The sequence below is a fragment of the Triticum dicoccoides genome, chromosome 3B (assembly GCF_002162155.2).
Source record: "Triticum dicoccoides isolate Atlit2015 ecotype Zavitan chromosome 3B, WEW_v2.0, whole genome shotgun sequence".
In the NCBI taxonomy this organism is placed as follows: Eukaryota; Viridiplantae; Streptophyta; class Magnoliopsida; order Poales; family Poaceae; genus Triticum; species Triticum dicoccoides.
Genome location: NC_041385.1, coordinates 18,953,708 through 18,965,587, shown reverse-complemented (window position 1 = coordinate 18,965,587; position 11,880 = coordinate 18,953,708). Strand labels below are relative to the sequence as shown.

The 11,880-nt window shown below is 41.5% G+C and overlaps 1 protein-coding gene across 1 annotated transcript; it reads left to right on the top strand.

Moving 5' to 3' along the window:
- Positions 1-2,380: 2,380 nt before the first annotated feature.
- LOC119280552 (probable polyamine transporter At3g13620) lies at positions 2,381-5,507 on the top strand. The gene is made up of 2 exons (XM_037561367.1): positions 2,381-3,315; positions 4,488-5,507. The coding sequence occupies exons 1-2, from the start codon at positions 2,412-2,414 to the stop codon at positions 5,027-5,029; spliced, it is 1,446 nt and encodes a 481-aa protein (XP_037417264.1). The 5' UTR covers positions 2,381-2,411; the 3' UTR covers positions 5,030-5,507.
- Positions 5,508-11,880: the final 6,373 nt, after the last annotated feature.

Here is an 11,880-nt window from a genome sequence, read left to right as displayed (position 1 = left end):
AGAGGGAGGAAGGAGGGCCAATGCTGGAGGAAGGAGGGTTGGTGCAGGTGGAAGGAGGATGGCGTGAAATGGTGGAAGGAGGAGATATGGAAGGAGCTACCTTGCAGGAAGGCCGACACATGATAATGCTAGAGCTGGGGGTTTGTTTGAGGGCAGTCGAACAAAGTAGGAACCTGCTCGTGGGGTGGCAGGATGTGAGGCGATTGAGCTTTGGGCAGACAGGAAATGAAATCATCTCTTATCTGAGAAACCATCTCTACATGCAATCCAACACATAGTCACATATCTTATTAAAAGTGGGGTGTACTATTATCAAGATGAAACATATAGAGGTAAGGTACAATTTATTGGGTTAGTTGAGTCCAAGTGTCTGCGTGCCTTTGGATACCGCACTATAATAATATGTCCTCGGAGTGTCCTAAACCGAAGCTATTAGCCCAAGTAAATTGCCAACCTTGAAGAAAGTAAACTGCCGACCTAGGCGAACAATTTCTCTTAGGTGCGTGCTTTCAATTAATGATTGCATTAAGCATAAAAGGCCACCTAGGATCATAATTATTATTGTACTTTTCATCATGTTAGTGGATAATGTTAAAATCTCCACCCACCAACATGTTCAAGGTTCTGCACCACATATCGGAACAAGCTCCAGAAGGGAAGCATGCCTTAGCTTTGGTTGGGCGGCCCCCTAGACTACGAGGGAGGCAATTGTAAAATCAAGGGCACCACAAAGGTGACGCCAAAAAGGAAGCTGAAAATTCGGCGCTATCTGGTTTCTGTAAGTTAGACAAGGTATAACTTATGGTCCATAGTTGTCTGCCATTAATGGTGCTTTGCCAAGTCACGAAGACCCTTGTTATCCCAAAACACACCTTTCATTTGTGGAACATTTTTGAAACTAATTCCTCCAACTACAGCAGATGATAAAAATTCCGTATACCTACGCTTGTGAGTTACCTTAGCCGGGGAAACTGAATGGTCCATCTGACCGTTCGATAGCTCCTCGTTAGGAGCCAGATCCTCACGCAAATGCTGAATAGAAGGAATTGAAAACCCTCACGCCCGTCATCCTGAGTGTTTGCCATCGACACCATCTTATGTAAAAAAAGGCTCTATTAGTTTCGGAGCATTCGCCTCCGAGTGCTTGGTCCATTTGTATCACTAGCTTATTTATTCGTGGTTATATCACTTGCTTGCTCATTATATACGGAGGCACACATACTTGGAAATTTAGAGAACTTAATTATCTGCAATTCCCTAAATCTGGAACGAAACTATTAGAATTTTCTTTTGGTGAAGGTGACTGCGGAACAACTGGTACGAAGGGGGAGAAATCAGCTGATTAGAATGTTTTCTGACAACTCACATAATAGCTTAATACAATAAAAATTCTTTCTACTTTGGTTTTCTCTACCTATTGACAAGAATAGCTTAATACAATAAGATATGATATATGTTTACCTATTCCATTCGATGGAACGTCTAATCCATTGCGTAGGAGCAGAAATTTTATCAACGCCACAACTGATAGATTTTTAGCTAAATATTTATAATACCAATTTATAGATTTTTAACTATATATTCATAATACCAATGAGTGTGAAACTGACTGGTAATGTGGTCACATTAAACCCATTAAGCGTCGCCGTAAGGGCGGCCAACCAGCTATGCCATGTGGCGCAAACTGGTTGGCCGCAGTGAGAAGGCTTTTGGGAAAAAATAGATGGAGGTGAGGAATTTTTTTCAAATACACTTTTGCCTTTTTAGATGGAGGTGAGGACAGGTATTCCTTTTTAAACGGTGTCCCTCGCCAGTAGGCCACGGTGGTAAATTTTGTTTACTTCTTTTTAAGATGGAGGTGAGGATTTTTTTTCTGAGATATTTTTTTAGACGGTGGCGAGGACCCCATGTATTTCTTTAAATGAAAACTGCGCACAACTTTCTCATAAGCGGCGTCACACGGTGGCATCCAAACCACTAGTAATGATACAACCTCATAACAATACTGAAAAACAACTCAAGGGTAAATGTAATTCTATGTATGGGTTTATTATCATCGCTAATGTGATATTTTTGGGAATGTCATAATAATCATCCCCAAAATGAAAATGCATAAAAGGTTTTCCATCTCGAAGGTGCTATTTTATTTGCTATAGAACAGTATTATTTACTATCACATAATGTGGACACGCATAAAACGATCAATTTATTTCGTTGTCATTTTCAACAAACTAAAGAGTAGTACTACTAGTACTAATGAAAAGATAGCTCAGCTGGATATTATTTTTGTGGTGTTTCTTACATATCCGTTTCAGCTCCTCAAGTTATATAGCACAATGCCCACACCAATGATCGGCACGTGCACTCAGCTGCCTAGCTTGTTCCTCGACACGCTAGCGAGTAAACTCACCATGAATCAAGAAATCCCAATGACCAAGCAATCATCACCGACACATAGTCAGGAACAACAAGAACATCCTCAACTGCATGCCACCGTCGCGCAACAAGGCGGTGGCTCGACGCCGTCGGAGTCCAACCACCAGCGCAGGATCACCATGATTCCGCTCGTGTTCCTGATCTATTTCGAGGTGGCAGGCGGCCCGTACGGCTCCGAGCAGGCAGTCCGCGCCGCCGGGCCGCTGTTCACTCTACTGGGCTTCCTCGTGTTCCCCTTGGCGTGGGGCGTCCCGGAATCGCTCGTCACCGCCGAGCTCGCCACCGCGTTCCCGGGGAACGGTGGCTTCGTCCTCTGGGCAGACCACGCCTTCGGCCCGCTGGCGGGCTCGCTCCTCGGCACATGGAAGTACCTCAGCATCGTCATCAACATCGCTGCCTACCCGGCTCTCGTGGCTGACTACCTCGGTGGCGTGGTGCCGGCGGTCGCGAGACCCGGCAGGGCGCGCAAGGGCACGGTGGTCGTTATGACGCTTCTCCTCTCCTTGCTGAACTATGCCGGCCTGAGCGTCGTCGGGTGGGGCGCGACCGCACTGGGGATAGCCTCGCTGGCCCCGTTCTTGCTGATGATGGCCATGGCTGTGCCCAAGATACGGCCGGGGCGGTGGGTGACCCGGGTGGAGGGGAGGAAGAAAGACTGGAGGCTATTCTTCAACACGCTGTTCTGGAACCTCAACTACTGGGACAGTGCGAGCACCATGGCGGGCGAGGTGGAGCGGCCGGAGCGGACGTTCCTGCGGGCGCTTGCGGCTGCCGTAGTTCTCATTGCCGTCAGCTACCTGCTGCCGCTCATGGCCGCGACCGGTGCCACGGACGCGTCACCGGATGCATGGGTGAACGGCTACTTGGCTGATGCTGCAGGTACCTACCGACGCTTACGACCATACGTACAATTATCGCGATAATTAAGGTACCATTTGGTCACCTCGGAACTGAAATCAATGAGGAAAGGACGTACAGTTCAGTAAAAGAGTTGTGTCATGATGATGATGATATATATATATCTCTACTTGACTGACTAATTGTCTGGTGGCAATCTGAGAGACGGTGGGTGGTAGGCCCTATTGTAGACAATAATTGTTGAACAAATTAAGACATCTATTCACTGACAAAGACAGCTCACTGTAGAACAAAGAGTGATATTGTTAGTTCTAAAATTTACGACACATCACCATAATGCCTAGGCTATGTTTTCATATTTCATTTTAACTCCAATAAAGCTGGATAGAAATCCAATATATACCTAAATAGTTCATTCCCACAACCACTATTATCTTAACATGCACATATGTCACTTCGTCAAAGATCCATGACAACATACATAAGGAAAAGTTATTCATTATTAGTGTACTCATGCACAGATCCCACCTCATCAAAGATCTACTCAGCATGTAGGGAACATTTCTTCCATTATATTATGCCACTTTATATTCAAAATGTTTTTCTCCTACACAATAATAATCATATACTATAAGATATATTACTGATTTCTAGTTTCAGTTCATATGTTATTAATTCAACTATGGATGTTTTATACAATCAAATTACTGGAATATATTTCAGTTGATTCCGGCAGCAACGCCGGGGTATTCTCTAGTATATCATCATATAATGCACACCTGATCTGAATACGGTTGGCAGATTAGTGGTGGCTGACAGTGATGGACAAATGATTATATCACAAGTTGGTAAGAAGGAGAATAAACAATAGTTCAGGTGTTGCATGGAATAATTAGATGGACCGGTGGACTAGGAGATGTAAGAAGATGATAAAGATGGGATTGTGACTTGCCTATGGGCCATGTAACTGCTAGAGCTGCTATAATTGCTATGAAGTGCACATATGAAAAACTGTGGTAAAGCCAACAAAAAGAACAAAATAGACGCAGTTAGCTCAATACTGACGGTCAATACTCAAGAAAAAAGTCATAGGCATACCATGCTTGTGCTACAATCAAGCTAGGTTGAATCTAGCGAGTGCATGTTACAATCGGCCTTTTAAGTTATTTCATAATTTTGTTGTGTCTAAACAGGCATTATCGGGGGACCATGGCTCAAGTACTGGACCGGCGCAGGAGCAGTAATCTCCTCCATTGGCATGTTCGAAGCCCAAATGAGCAGTGCCGCATTCCAGCTCCACGGCATGGCGGACCTAGGCCTCCTCCCATCCGTCTTCGACAGTCATGCCACTCGCATCGGAACCCCATGGGTTGCAATCATTGCATCAACCGCTATCACCATCGCCGTCTCCTTCCTCGGTTTCGACAACATTATTGCAACATCGAACTTCCTATATAGCATGGGCACGCTGCTCGAGTTCTCCTCCTTCCTTTGGCTCCGAGTCAAGTACCCAACACTGAAGCGCCCTTACCATGTGCCTCTGCCACTGCCCGCGCTCATGGCCATGTGCATTGTGCCATCGGTATTCCTTTCTTACGTGTGCGTGGTTGCCGGGTGGAGGGTATTCGCCATTGCTGCAGGGCTGACCGCGCTCGCTGTCGGGTGGCACGGCCTCATGAGGCTTTGCAGTTCCAAGAAGTTGCTCAGTTTTCGCGTGCCCGAATCATCGGGTTGATTCATTCCCTGCAAGTTCCATTGTCCACAACACTCACATAGTATATCTTGAAGTGAGTATTAATACCCGGTAGAACTAGTAGGGTGATTCACGCATTTGGACAACAAGAATTAAACGTGTCGTATATTTGATATTATTTTGTCTAAAATATATTAGGTCCCATCATAAATTGTTTGAAATATAGCTAAAATGCATGAACATAAGTGCACTTTCGATTTTTATTTCACCCGCACTTTGGACTTTTTTTTCATGAAGTGTACCGAATTGTGGTTTGTATAAACAATAGCATAAGTAACGTTGCAGTCAATCAGTTTGTTTATTTTCGTAAGACAGATTATACATATATCTGTTATACACTTGGTGTAATCTTCCAATCAATAATCTTTTGAGAAAAATCAAAAAAATAATATCAAATCCAAATATTTGATAGCTCATACGTGGGCTAACATATCTCCGTATCTACGTGCATTTCCTTCGATGTAGTGCATTGTCTTTCTCGATAGGTATACAATTAGCCATCCAGGTTTTGACTGCTGGATGTGTTAAGAGTACTTCAGCCTTCAAAGACTATATGTAATCCCAGACTTCCAATATTTGGATTGTGGTCGGTTGAATGATGGCCATCTAAGTTGTTTCAAGTCATTACTTTAAATATTTAGGTTGATATCGCTACTACCTGAAGGACATGCTACTCTGTCTGCTCCTCATATTTTTTTGGACGGAAATAGCACTGTGCCCACGCAAATGAGCATGTGATGGCCACAGTGTATTTTTTTTTGTTAAAAGTAATTATGATCCCGTATAATTTTTTTGTGCAAATCTTTTTGGCTTCAATTAAAAGCTTTATGAATGATATAATCTTTGAACATTGTTATATAATTGTAGCACTTCATTTTCTCATGATTCAAATAGTTTTATGGAACTGCATTGCTTAGTGCATCTTAATAACCCATCCCACAAACTTGACCGAAATCCATGTCAATTATTAAACTCTTGAAAGTTAGAACAAATCCATAAAATATGGCAAATGTGAGACATATAAGTGAGCTATGCCAAACCCAAATAACGTAACATCAAAGTGCATTAATAAATAAGTTAATCATCGTACAAGCTTTTGTTTGGCATGCTTATCACTAGTAGGCAATGAAACTATTGAAATGTCCAAAACATCCTACTAACTAATGTCAATGCATCAAATTGTCCAACTACATATCCATATGTCCCTTTTGGTCATAGGTAACATTTCTATTATTGGAGAAATGATTGGTGTAGGCATTTCATCACCTGCTAACTAGGTATCGAATCCTAGATTTGAGTAAATGTCTTACAAACACATATTATTCTTTCAGTTGTTTATGTGTACACATAATATTTTATTGCAATCTTATGGCTCGAAAAAAGTAGCAACAATTAAGGATTGTAGGCATAAGTATTGCATTTTGTGCAAGACTATACTGGTTTTTTTATTCTATTTGGACTCCTCACATGGTTCCCTATTTTATAAAAACAGTAGAAATAACAACTAAATGAACAAGATATCCAAAAACATTCGGTTCTTGGTAACAAACTCCTCTGTTGGCACTCATGTTGGTGGCTACTCACTCCTCGGTCATTTTTCTAATTATCACCCTTAAAGAAGTTTTGTGCATTGCCAATATTTCTAATTATCACGTAATATAGGATGATAATATGTATATTTCTATCGGCTATAACATACATCCAAACTAATTCTGTTTCTGAAAATAACAAAAGGCAGTATTGAATATATTTTACAAATATCAAGTTATATTGATTTTTTCTCTATAATATGTTTATGCAGTTAGTCCTCGAGCTGCAAGTACACCAACCAGACTAATTGCAGTATGTGCGCCCCCTACATTAGTTGTTGCATCCTCTTGGCATAGGTCTAGCTATATGTCTTGTTGTGATTCCCTGAACACTACAGAAAGTAATCCGTTTATGTCCCTTTATGACCTCCCATTATAAATCTGGTTTGCATATGAAATTGGATTTGTTCTTTATAAACAAGAATTAAAATAAATGAGCAGCACGCCCTTATTCATTTAGTTTCATTACTTAATGTTCCTTCACATACTCCTCTATTATGCTCATGTTGTTGTTAGTGGCTCCCTAATTATTTTCTTGTGCGTGTTGCCCCTATGGAATTTTGTATGTTGTCAATAGTACTAATTGTGTTCTAAGATGATAATAGGAAAATTTTCACTCATATTGGTATCGATTGTACTAATTTTCTAATTGTTTATCTATCCATTGCATTTAAATTAGTATTGGTGTATGTGGTAGGATGTATCTACAACTTGTACTCGTGGTTTAACATGTGCACTTACAACAAGTTCATGTGAGATTTGAAAGAGTGGAGCTCTGGTGACCTATTAGAGGTTAGCTCAATAAGGCGTGGACATGATAAAATGTATTTATTCCAGTCGGTTCGGATGTACCGCCGTTGAGAATGCACAATCCATTGCCAGGGCACTCGTGCCATCCATCCAGCACATGTCAGATGGATTTTTGTGTAGTTCGTACACATAAATGCAATATAACCGACAATTGAAACATGTAAGAGGGAGAAGATGAACATGGAATTCTTGTGTAGTTTTTCTGATATTGTGAGAAGTGAGGGATGACCGTATATAGTGTTCGTGGTAAATGCGGCACAGATCCAACTCTTATTGGGCACTAGTGGATGTGGACGTCGTGATGTAAAGTACTATACTACCGTCTTTCCGGTTTATAAGGCTTGCGGGTATCCCTAGATCTATAATTTGACCAACATAAGATAAGGTGTATAGTCCAAAAATTATACCATTATAAAGTATATGATTTCATGTTTGTAATGATTTTTTTGTGATATATAACTTGTATTAAATTGGTCTATTAGTCAAATTAGAGATACATGCAAGCCTTTTAAACCGGAAATGAGGTACTACCTACTTCACTCGCGTGCATGGGCTAAGTTAATAATTAAATTATTTCACCAACCAATCATCGGGCGGAACTACCATCCGTCTGACAATTAGTGGTCACATCATTGTATGATGGTCAATCAATCCACTGATGAGCTACATAGCTGAAGTTTATGTTAGACTATTCTTTGGATCCCAAGTTTCCTAGTCCAAGTCGGTTTGTAATATCTAGTCTAAGTCGGTTTGTGCCAATATATGTAGCCATGTACCCTGTTCCAAAAATAATACAAGCAATAGTTTTATTCATCTATCATGGTATCAGTTTTTCGACCATAGAGTTTAGGGTATGGCTCCGCCCACCCCACCACCGCCGTCGCCGCCCGGCTACTTCGAGCGCCGGGCTGCTATCATCGCCAGGGCCGCCGCCGCGGCGGCCTCTTTTCCTCTACTCTTTCCCTAGCACCACCAAGACCTCCTACTACTCTTCTGGTTGCACCCATTCCGCTCGCCGACATCATCACCGTTGTAAGCCCTTTCATCCCCATCGTCCTCGACCTCGATGCCCACAACTATTATCATAGGCGCCACCTCTTTGATCTACACCTGGGATGCTGCAACTTCCGCTCTCATGTCGCCGCCAACAGTCCTCCTCGCCCTAATGATCCTCAATGGGTGAAAGAAGATCTCGCGATTGTTCAGTGGTTCTACACCTGCATCACCACCGAGATCTTCAACATGCTTGATCACGCGGCGCCACCGCCTCCAATATCTAGGGCTCTCTTCGCCAACTTTTTCAGAGCAACATCGACGCTCGAAAAATGCTCTGCACACTGATACGTCTCCAACGTATCTATAATTTATGAAGCATTCATGCTATTTTATTATCTATTTTGAATGATTATGGGCTTTATTATACACTTTTATATTACTTTTGGGACTAACCTATTAACCGGAGGCCCAACCCATATTGCTGTTTTATTGCTTGTTTTAGTATTTCGAAGAAAAGGAATATCAAACGGAGTCCAAACGGAATGAAATCTTCGGCAGCGTGATTTTTGGAACGAACGTGGCCCAGGAAACTTGGGGTGCAAGCCAGGGGAGCATCTAGGAAGCCACGAGATAGGGGGCGCGCCCACCCCCCTTGGGCGCACCCTCCCCTCTCGTGGGCCCCTCGAGGCTCCCCCGACCGACTTCTTTCGCCTATATAAGTCCACATACCCTAAAACCATCGAATATCAAGATAGATCGGGAGTTCCGCCGCCGCAAGCCTCTATAGCCACCAAAAACCTCCCGGGAGTCCGTTCTGGCACCCTGCCGGAGGGGGAATCCCTCACCGGTAGCCATCTTCATCATCCCGCGGCTCTCCATGACTAGGAGGGAGTAGTTCACCCTCGGGGCTGAGGGTATGTACCAGTAGCTAGGTGTTTGATCTCTCTCTCTCTCTCTCTCTCTCTCTCATGTTCTCTCTATGGCACGATCTTGATGTATCACGAGCTTTGCTATTATAGTTGGATCTTATGATGTTTCTCCCCCTCTACTCTCTTGTGATGAATTGAGTTTTCCTCTTGAAGTTATCTAATCGGATTGAGTCTTTAAGGATTTGAGAACACTTGATGTATGTCTTGCCGTGTTTATCTGTGGTGACAATGGGATATCACGTGCCACTTGATGTATGTTTTGGTGATCAACTTGCGGTTTCCGCCCGTGAACCTGTGCATAGGGGTTGGCACACGTTTTCGTCTTGACTCTCCGGTAGAAACTTTGGGGCACTCTTTGAAGTAGTTTGTGTTAGTTGAATAGATGAATTTGAGATTGTGTGATGCATATCGTATAATCATGCCCACGGATACTTGAGGTGACAATGGAGTATCTAGGTGACATTAGGGTTTTGGTTGATTTGTGTCTTAAGGTGTTATTCTAGTACGAACTCTTTAATAGATCGATCCGAAAGAATAACTTTGAGGTGGTTTTTGTACCCTACCATAATCTCTTCGTTTGTTCTCCGCTATTAGTGGCTTTGGAGTGACTCTTTGTTGCATGTTGAGGGACTGTTATATGATCTATCTATGTTATTATTGTTGAGAGAACTTGCACTAGTGAAAGTACGAACCTTAGGCCTTGTTTCCTACCATTGCAATACCGTTTATGCTCACTTTTATCATTAGTTACCTTGCTGTTTTTATATTTTCAGGTTACAAAAACCTATATCTACCATCCATATTGCACTTGTATCACCATCTCTTCGCCGAACTAGTGCACCTATACAATCTACCATTGTATTGGGTGTGTCGAGAGAGACCATCTTCATCCTACGCCTTCCACAGATTGATAAACCTTAGGTCATCCACTTGAGGGAAATTTGCTACTGTCCTACAAACATGTGCACTTGCAGGCCCAACAACGTCTACAAGAAGAAGGTTGTGTAGTAGAAATCAAGCTCTTTTCTGGCGCCGTTGCCGGGGAGGCCAGGTAAGCGGCACTCACACCCCGGCAACTAAGCTCTTTTCTGGCGCCGTTGCCGGGGAGGTGAGTGCTCGAAGGTATATCTTTAGATCTTGCAATCGAATCTTTTTGCTTCTTGTTTTATCATTAGTCTAGTTTATAAAAGAAAACTACAAAAAAATCAGAATTGAGTTTGTCTCATACGCTTCATCTTTTTAATATCTTTCGTGAGAATGATGGAAAGGAAAATTGTGCTCAAGTGCTAGAAGAAGAATTCATTAAAATGTTTGGTACTAGATCTTTGTATTATGAGCATGATTGCAATGTTATTAGTATGAATTCCTTGAATATCCATGATGCTAATGATATGCAAAGCCACAAGCTTGGGGAAGCTATGTTTGATGAATATGATATTTTTTGTTCCCCAAGTTTTGATGAGCAAATTTATTATGATGAAAGCATGCCTCCTATTTATGATGATTATATTGATGAAATTGGGTTTGGAAGAGTGTCAACTTTAGGAAGTTGTGATCCCACTATTTTGGAGGATGTTGAATCTTATTGTGATGAATATGAAAGTGGATTTGGAAGAGTGTCAACTCTATTTAGTAATGATTCCACTATTTCGGAAGAGGTTCCAATTGATTATGAGAACAAAGTTGCTATCTATTGTGATGACTTGTATGCTATTAAGAATAATGGTAACCATGAAACTTGTCATCATGATTTTAGTTTTCAATTGGATTCTGCCTCACATGATAATTATTTTGTTGAGTTCACTCCCACTATTCCGAATGAGAAGAATTTTGCTTATGTGGAGAATATTAAATTTTCTATGCTTATCGATCATGAAAAGAATGCTTTAGGTGCTGGTTATATTGTTGAATTCATTCATGATGCTACTGAAAATTATTATGAGGGAGGAACATATGCTTGTAGGAATTGCCATAATATCAATTTTCCTCTCTATGTGTTGAAAATTTTGAAGCTATGCTTGTTTTACCTTCCTATGCTAATTGATTATTGTTCCCATAAGTTGTTTGCTCACAAAATCCCTATGCATAGGAAGTGGGTTAGGATTAAATGTGCTAGTGATATGCTTCATGATGCTCCCATTATGTTCCAATTCTTATCTTTTATGTGAGCATCATTGTCATCATCATGCCTAGCTAAAAAGGCATTAAAGAAAAGCGCTTGTTGGGAGACAACCCAATATTTACCCTTACTGTTTTTGTGTGTACACATGATTATGATACTGTAATAATCATGTTTTATAGCTTTTGTTTCAATAAAGTGCCAAGTAAGACCTTTAGGATAGCTTACGGTGATAGTTGTGTTGATCCTGCTGAGAATCAGAAACTTTTGCACTGAGTAAATTAGTCTTGTTAATTCACAGAAACGTGATTTTGATCTGATTCTTTTTTCTATGGATTGGTGCACAAATTTCTTATGACTTCCTAATTTGGTAGAAGATTTTTAGGTCCA

Excerpts from the sequence above, each read along its gene's own strand:
- LOC119280552 (XM_037561367.1), top strand. The coding sequence starts at position 2,412 with ATGAATCAAGAAATCCCAATGACCAAGCAATCATCACCGACACATAGT. Across the intron at positions 3,316-4,487 it reads CTACTTGGCTGATGCTGCAG|GCATTATCGGGGGACCATGG; the intron begins GTACCTACCGAC and ends GTGTCTAAACAG.